Genomic DNA, 8816 nt, shown 5'->3' with positions numbered 1-8816 from the left:
AAGTCAAAGAGGCTGCTCCCATCTACGTACCTATGAGATTTTATTTATCTAAATTATAATTTAATTGTTCAAATATTAAAAAATAATATCTCTATGTATATGTTTTTTTCAATATAATTATGTGTCTTATTTTAATTTAGGCTATTCTCTTATTTTTAGATAATTTTATAATAATTTTAACTTGAGATATTAAAATTTGCTATATAGTTTTTTTTTTTTTTTAAAGTAATTTGATATATAGTTATTAACTCCCCAATTTATTTCATAGTAAAATAAAATATCATCACCACACGTTAACTAATAAAATATCAAACCAAAATCAAACAATGCAGTTCTATCTCTATCGTAGTAACTAATGAGGCTACTCGACGAAATTTTCCTCTTATAAATATCATCACCACACCTTAACTCTATCAAACACAAATTCTCAAAGTTCAAGAAATTTCAGAAACATGGATAACAAACCCTTCAAACACCTCTCCAATCCCACAACTACAATTCTTTTCCTCCTCATATTTATCACGACACTCCAAAACCCGACCCCAGCCACCGCCGCAACCCCAAGCGTCGTGAAAGCCGCTTACTGGTTCCCGGAGAGCGAATTCCCGGCGACCTCCATAAAGGCCTCCCTCTTCACCCACCTCTTCTGTGCCTTCGCTGACCTAAACCCCGACACGTTCCGTGCCACAATCTCCTCCGCCAAAGCCACCGCGTTCTCCTCCTTCACCCAAACGGTCCAACGCGGAAACCCTAACGTCAAAACCCTTCTCTCCATTGGCGGTGGAAATGCCAAAGCCTCCACCTTCGCCGCCATGGCCAGCCAATCCTCCCGCCGCAAAGCATTCATAGACTCCTCCATCGCAATCGCGAGATCCAACGGCTTCCACGGCCTCGACCTTGATTGGGAGTCTCCAGGGAGCCCGACCGAGATGGCCGGCCTCGCCTCACTCCTCACCGAGTGGAGAACTGCCGTCAACGCGGATGCCCGCCGGAGAAACATGCCGGTGCTTCTCTTGACGGCGGCGGTGTTTCGCTCACACGACTACTATTCCGTCGTCCATCCGGTCAGAGAGATGTCGGACAGCCTGGACTGGATCAATGTCATGGCCTACGATTTCTACGGCCCCGCATGGTCCCCGGCCTCCACTGACGCACCGGCGGGGCTTTACGCCTCGTCTCCTGGGAAGGTCAACGCCGACAAGGGGATCGTTGACTGGTTAGGATCGGGTTTTCCGGCAGGGAAGATTGTCTTCGGGCTTCCGTTTTACGGGTACTCGTGGAAGCTTGTGGATCCCACGAGGAATGGGCTGTCTGCTCCGGCGAACGGCGCGGCTTTATCGCCGCCGATCGGGGCGGTGGGGTATGATGAGATAAGGGTGTTTGCCGGGCAGAGCTCGACGAGGTGTGTATATAACTCGGCGGTGGCGACTCACTACTGCTATTCGGGGACGACTTGGATCGGGTTCGATGACGTGACGAGTGTTTCGACCAAAGTTCGTTACGCGAAGGGGAAACGGTTGCTTGGTTATTTCGCATGGCATGTTGGAGCTGATACCAACAACGTTCTTTCTTCTGCAGGTTTGTGATATTAGCACTTTTTATTTGCTTATTTATATTTAAAAACTTCACGTAGGAAATCGGTAGAGCCGTAGAACGCTCACACACGTCTGTTATATAATCATACAAGTAATTAGCAATCATCAAACTAATATGTCAAATAAATTGTTTCTTATTAATCCAAAATGGCGTCATAGGGGCATTATGGTAGAGAGTAGACTTTTAATTATTTATTTCTTCTAGTTTCTTTCTGCCTGTCCCCTATTTTTTATTTTTTTAATGTAACTTCTCACATGTAAAAAACTATAAGTTGTTCATTATTTATATTTTATTTTAAAAACCAATATGTATATCGATTAAATTGCGGTTGAAGAAATGTATACCCTCTCTCTCAATTATACCATTTATATGTATAAATAGTATATATTTTTTAGTCCAATTATTTTTTATTAGATATATTTGATAATTCATTTTTTCGAAGGTTATTTTTACGTTGGTGGGATAGTAGTCTCCACTTTGAAGATAGTATGAAATTACCTTAGACTAAATTAGATAATTTATATTTGATAGTCTTGTTAGCTTCTAAATTTACAATCACTAACGCCATTAATAAAATAAATAAATAAATAAACTAAATCATTTGTTTAAGCGCGCGCATACATGCTTACAGGCCTTACAGCTAGTACTTTACTAAATATGCGATAAAAAAAAAAATTGTTTGTTTTAATTCATTATATCTTTATTTGCAGCGTTTGGCACGTGGGGAGCGTAATACAGTACTTATATCAGATACAAGCAACTTATATTAAAAGTAATATGTATGGTAATAAATCGCTCTAGTATGAATATTTCCTTATATTTACGTATTATGTAAGCTAAAGGATGATTGCTAGTGAGCGAATATACTTATATTTCCGAGCAAACAAGAATATAGTTAATTTATTCTCCTTTCGATATATCAACTAAGGTTTCAAATGTCATTTTCGATGCTATATTCAAGCCTCTAAATTTACGGAAAATCGACATGCCGACATAAAAACGATCAGATAAAATGTTGAAATGGGCAACTGATTTAATTAATTACCGTTGTCAAATACTGTTTTCCACGAAAAATCGACATACCAATGGAAAATCGAACAAAAATATCGTTATATATATGTTATATATATATATATATGTGTGTTACATGTATCATTTAAGTTTTAAACTTAATCGTATAACAATTATATTTTATAATCTTCAATACGTAATATTTTTACATCTATATAGTATCCGATATTTCAATACCCACAATCCATTCATTTCAATCCGACATAACATATTCATACCCAATACACAAATTTATACAATATATATATATATATATATATATATATATATATATATATATATATATATACATCTGTGTATTATTTATATATATATATATATATTATTTCTTAAACTTAGATGATATTTATGTCAATGGTATTTTTAAACTTATATGTGATAGATTTTTTTATAACTTAATTCATAATATTTTATAACTTTTATTTTTATATCATTTTTAATAGTATGTTTATCGTAGTATAAGGTCGCTGATTTACAAATCTTATATAAAACGTATATACAATATTATATAGGGAAAACGTAGTCTGAGTGGTATATAGTGTTGCTGTGACGACCCGACTTTTCGGACCGTCTTATGAAATGTTCAATATGCAATCTTCATATTTTTCTTAAATGCTTTTGTTTCTTTTTAAGATCTTCAAAATTTTAGTTCGCCTTGATTCGATGTGTTTAAAAAAAAAAAAAAAATTTCCTCCAAGTTTTCTAAAGAATTTTCTAAAGTTTAAAAAGTAAGATAAGTAAGACGGTCCGAAAAGTCGGGTCGTCACAGTTGGTATCAGAGCAACGAACCTATGACCCCTTTCGCTATTCGATCGCACGGCTGCCCCCTACTCAAGTAAGTTAGTACTTTTTTTTTTATATGTAAGGTATTTTTTTTTTTGTTACTTAGATGGAAAACTTTCAATCTACTCGTGGACGTGGTAGAGGAAGAGCACGAGACCGAAGGTAGAGGAAGAGACAGAGTTGCCACGGAGGTTCCAGTGCAAGATGTTCCGCATGCTGCTCCATATCCCGAACAAGATGACGCACAGAATCCCCATGGTCCCGCCCATGTACCTCAACCAGCAGCCCAACTGGGCCTGGCGGCGCTACTTACTACACTGCTGCATTGCATCGAAGCTCAAGGAGCTGAGATACAAGAGTTGAGGAACCAAATTCCCCAAGCGAATGAAAATTTGGACGAAGGTTAACGAGCACCAGCAGCACCTCCTCAGGATGTACCTCGTGTGGGAAAAGTCATTGTGATGGATGATCTCTTCGAGAAGTTCAGGAGGATGAGAGCCTCGAATTTTGAGGGATCGACTGATCATTTGGTGGCCGATGAGTGGATGTAAGAGATTAAGACGATCTTCGACTTCATGAACATATCGAAGACCGAGAAAGTCATATGCGCGTCTTTTGTTCTGAAGAATGATGCACGATACTGGTGGGAGACAGTAGCAGCTAGAAGAGACACATGCGCTATGTCTTGGGACGACTTCATCGAGGAGTTCAACAATAAGTATTTCAACATGCGAGCGATGAACACTCAACAGAAGGAGTTTACGGAGCTGAAGCAAGGGACGATGAGTGTGACTGAAGCTGTGAGAAAGTTCAACCAGCTGGCAAGACTATGCCCTCACCTGGTTCCGACCGAGTCAGAAAGAGTTCGAAGGATGATGGGAATGTTCCGACCGGAACTGGCTCTAGTCATTGATAGTGGAAGTCATCAACCATCCACTGTTGCAGACTGTCTCGAACGTGCAATGCGTGCTGAATACCATTTGGTTCAAGTGAAGGAGGAGCGAGACCGGTACATCAAGGCACGGAAGGAAGAGAAGACTCAAAGTAGGGGAATATGCAACAATAAGAAGTCCGACGAGCGTCTCTTCAACAACCAAGTCGACAAGGCACACTATCTCAAGAGTGAAAATGGGAATAAGAGGAACCATCCTGAAAATAATGGTAATGCGAATTACAAAGTCAAGATGGAAAATGGGTCATTTCCGAAGTGCAACACATTTGGGAGGATACACCCAGGAGAATGTAAGATGGGCAGTATACTGTGTTACAAGTGCGGTCAGCCAGGACACTTCCTTAAAGATTGTCCGAAACAGAACTTTGAGCAGAAAAATAAGAATGGGCGACTTAACTTCATTCAAGCTGAAATTGAAGGACCATAGATTTTCTAGGGGCGACTAGAAGCACCACCAGCAACTCAGACACCACCGCCGCCTCAAGGTCGCACCTACGCCTACACTAATGTCGAGGCCATAGCCAGCACCTCGAATGTAGTAGCAGGTCAGATTACTTAGTCCGTTATGATGCCTTTGTATTGGTTAACTCTGGAGCAACACACATGTTTTTGTGTGGAAAAGTTACGATGTTAGGCAATAGTGTAGAGAAAACTAGACAAGTTTTAAGGACGTGGCATTACCGTTCGGTGATGTTTTATCATTATCATAGTACTGCTTAATAATTAGTGGTCAGAAGCTAAGGATCGATTTCATCGTCCTATAGATGAAAGTTTTCGATGCTATCTTGAGAATGAGAATAAGACAAGAGAACGCAATATCCCGAGCTCTTTCTAGAGGGACTTGCTATGTCCGAGTAATAGTTCTTACAGTTCTTCTCGCCGTTCTTTGTTAATTTTCGGGACGAAAATTCTAATAAGTAGGGGAGATTGTGAAATCCCAAATTTTAAGCTTTATTAAAAAGCTAAAATTTTGGTGTTCGAGTGACGTTAGTATTTATATATATATATATATATATATATATATATGTTTTTTTTTATAAAGTAGTAGTGAATGATTTTAGTTATGTGGTAGTTTTGATGTTTTAGTTTTTATGTGTGTTTTGGTGTGTTTTTGAATTTTAATATACTCTTTAAAATACAAATTATGGATATATATATATATATATATATATATATATTGTATATAAATTATATATTATAACTAAGTTACGTATATATATGTTATATATATATTATATGATTATATATATTAGTTAATTTTTTTGGACGTATATGTATATATATATATATATGATTATCATATATTATATGTATATATATATATGATTATGTAATATAATAAATTATATTATATAAGGTAATATTATAATATACGTAGTAGTCAGTTAGGATTTAGGATTTATATATACGTATATATATATATATATATATAATTAAAGTAATAATAATAATAATAATAATTATTTTTTAAGAAAATAAGTAGGATTAGGGTTTGGGTCATGGTTTCCATTCACGAATTAAGTCTTCCGCTACAAGTTATTAAGAAATAAAGTTTAAAGTTTTGTTTTCGTTATTAAGAAATAAGTCTTCCGCTACGAGTTTTTAAGAAATAATTTTTAAAGGTTTTTATTTTCATTTACTTCGAAGTTTCAAAGAGTTTTATATTTTGGTTGAGATTTAGATTATGGATTATGTTTTAGTATATTTGCTGTTATGTTTCGTTTTAAATTCGTATTTTCAATTTTGCTTAAGTATTTCTTATGAAATGTTCAATATGCAATCTTCATATTTTTCTTAAATGCTTTTGTTTCTTTTTAAGATCTTCAAAATTTTAGTTCGCCTTGATTCGATGTGTTTAAAAAAAAAAAAAATTTCCTCCAAGTTTTCTAAAGAATTTTCTAAAGTTTAAAAAGTAAGATAAGTAAGACGGTCCGAAAAGTCGGGTCGTCACAGTTGCGCCCCATGTGGACATCTTGAGTTCGACTCCCATGTTATACCATAATTTTTTTTAAACACAAAACGAAAACAACGAAATTCATAAAAAAAACGACACAAATCGGAAAACTACGACAATATTCAACAAAAACGATAACAAAACAAAATATGCTCTTCGCCGGCCGCTGAGGCTCCGGCATCGGCACCACGGCCGAATTTCGACGAAAATTTTCGGTATTCAAAACACTAATATCAACTAATTGCCTACGTAGACCTCGGAGGGTTTTGGAGGCATTATAGTCTGCGTAGAATGGCCACCCTAAATATTATCAAGAAAAAAGTCTGCCTAGACGAGCCATCTAGAAGGGACGAACCAATAAATGTAAATATGGGGACCTAAAGTGTAAGAAAAAGTTTAAGAGGGGTTAATTTACAAATTTTTAAGATGAAATAAAAAGATTTTTTTTTAATGAGGAAAAATGTTAAAATATTTGAGGAGGGCTTCAAACCCTCTTTACACTCAAGTTGGCTATGTCCATGATATATCTAAACCATAATATAAAGATATGAAGTTTATAAATGCATGTATATTCATATATGCAAGACTGATGAAAATTGTGTGTTCGTTGATCAAACTATATATATTCACAAGAGCATGATTGGTAGTTTAATCTGCTTGACTACAAGTGTGTGATCAAACATTACTTACTCATTGGGTGTTTGTATGGTAATCCAAAGGGAGCAACTTCAGTCAGAGAAGTCGTGAGTTGGACTCCGTCTCACGAGCCTATCGTGAATTGTTTAGTCAATGGACCGAAGTCGTACGGCTGAATGAAAACCTTCGCACAAGGGTTAATGTCGTCTCTAAGGAAAAGGAAGTGCTTGCCTCAACCGTTGTTTCTCTTCAACGATCACTTCATTCAGAGAAGACACAGCAAGTTAAGCTACTTTCTGAATTTAATGCTCTTAAAAGAAATATTCGCATGCTCAATTCAGGAACATCTAATCTTGATGACATTCTCTGCCGTGGAAAAAATGCAGGAAATCATCACGGCATTGGTTATGATGCTCGACAACCTGTTTCCAAAACCACGTTTGTAAAGAGCAGCAAAAACCCAGAGAAAGCTGATGTCACAGAATATGCTGCTACAACTCCTGTGACAAACGCAATCGGCGACGTTGGGCCTGTCATTACTGCCTAAAGCCTGACCACATCAGACCTTGGTGCTACCAACTCCAGAAAGATCTGAAGAAGCAGTTCCAGAGCCAGAAATAGACCGTTGCCTCTCCCAAGAAGATTTGGAGAGTTCGTGAACCAGAAATCCGATGCAATGTCGCTTACACTTCACTCAGAGCAATGACGGCCGAAGATTGGTATTTTGATAGTGGCTGCTCCCGCCATATGATCGGTCAAAAGGATCTTTTGAAGTATATCGAGACTTGTCCTAGTCGCCATGTTACCTTTGGTGACGGGGTCAAAGGGAAAATCTTCGGTGTAGGCACACTGAATGTTGATGGTCTGCCCCCTCTTGACAAAGTCCTCTACGTGCAAGACCTTAAAGCCAATCTTATTAGCGTCAGCCACTTGTGTGATGCCGAGCTCTATGTCCACTTCAACAAGACTACGTGCGATGTGACCAATGCCTCCAACAATCATGTTATGATAGGTTAAACGCTCCTCCGACAATTGCTACTTATGGGTGCCTCTAGATGTGCTGCCAGAAACCTGTTTGAAGACCAAACTCGAGGAGACGGACTTATGGCACAAGCGTCTTGGACATCTCAACTATCGCAGCTTGAATGACGTTGTTTCGAAGGAAGCTGTTCGTGGTATTCTTGCACTGAAGTACCAGGGTGGAAAGATCTGTGGAGATTGTCAGATAGGCAAACAGACCAAGATGTCACACATCATGTCACAACATCTTTCTACGACACGTGTTCTGGGATTGCTCCATATGGACCTCATGGGTCCTACGCAGGTTGAAAGCTTGGGAGAGACGTTCCAAGTCTTCAGCGGAAAAAATTTTCCGACCCCGAGAGAAGAATTGTTCGTTGATGCTATTGTTTAGTGTTGGGTTAATAATTCACTAGGAATTTAAGAAGTATTAATGCTGATTACCGTATCACATAAAATAGCTAAATTATCGTTTTCTAACAAATCATATAAAATGTCATTTGTTGACAAAAAAATAAAAATAAAAAAAACCGATCACCAACATAATTTTTTAGAAAACAAAATGTGTTTTTTTTTTCTAATTTGACTGTCGATAGCCACTGAAAATAGTACTGCCAGAGAAATTTCATGAATTTTTCACAAATTGAGATATAGCATAAGTTCCAACATTGAGCTATGCACAGTATTTCAAATATGTAGAATATCGCTGAGTCCCCTATACTAGCCAATGGACCTGTCAGAGATTCTACATATTCACAAAGACATATATTGTTCAATCTACGTACTCACAAGAATAGAAAGTGG

At 37.3% G+C, this 8816-nt stretch overlaps 1 protein-coding gene across 1 annotated transcript; it reads left to right on the top strand.

The window, feature by feature from the left end:
• The first annotated feature begins 432 nt into the window (after positions 1–432).
• On the top strand, positions 433–2618 carry LOC149397665 (class V chitinase-like). Its single transcript, XM_089615338.1, has 2 exons — positions 433–1578; positions 2307–2618. Exons 1-2 carry the CDS (start codon positions 453–455, stop codon positions 2327–2329), a joined length of 1149 nt encoding a protein of 382 aa, XP_089471464.1. The 5' UTR covers positions 433–452; the 3' UTR covers positions 2330–2618.
• Positions 2619–8816: the final 6198 nt, after the last annotated feature.

This window comes from Urtica dioica, chromosome 5 (genome assembly GCF_054948205.1).
Source record: "Urtica dioica subsp. dioica isolate 48M chromosome 5, U.dioica_male_clone48M_v1_H2, whole genome shotgun sequence".
NCBI lineage: Eukaryota > Viridiplantae > Streptophyta > Magnoliopsida > Rosales > Urticaceae > Urtica > Urtica dioica.
The sequence above is the reverse complement of the archived record's forward strand: the minus strand, read 5'-3'. Positions and strand labels throughout refer to the sequence as shown.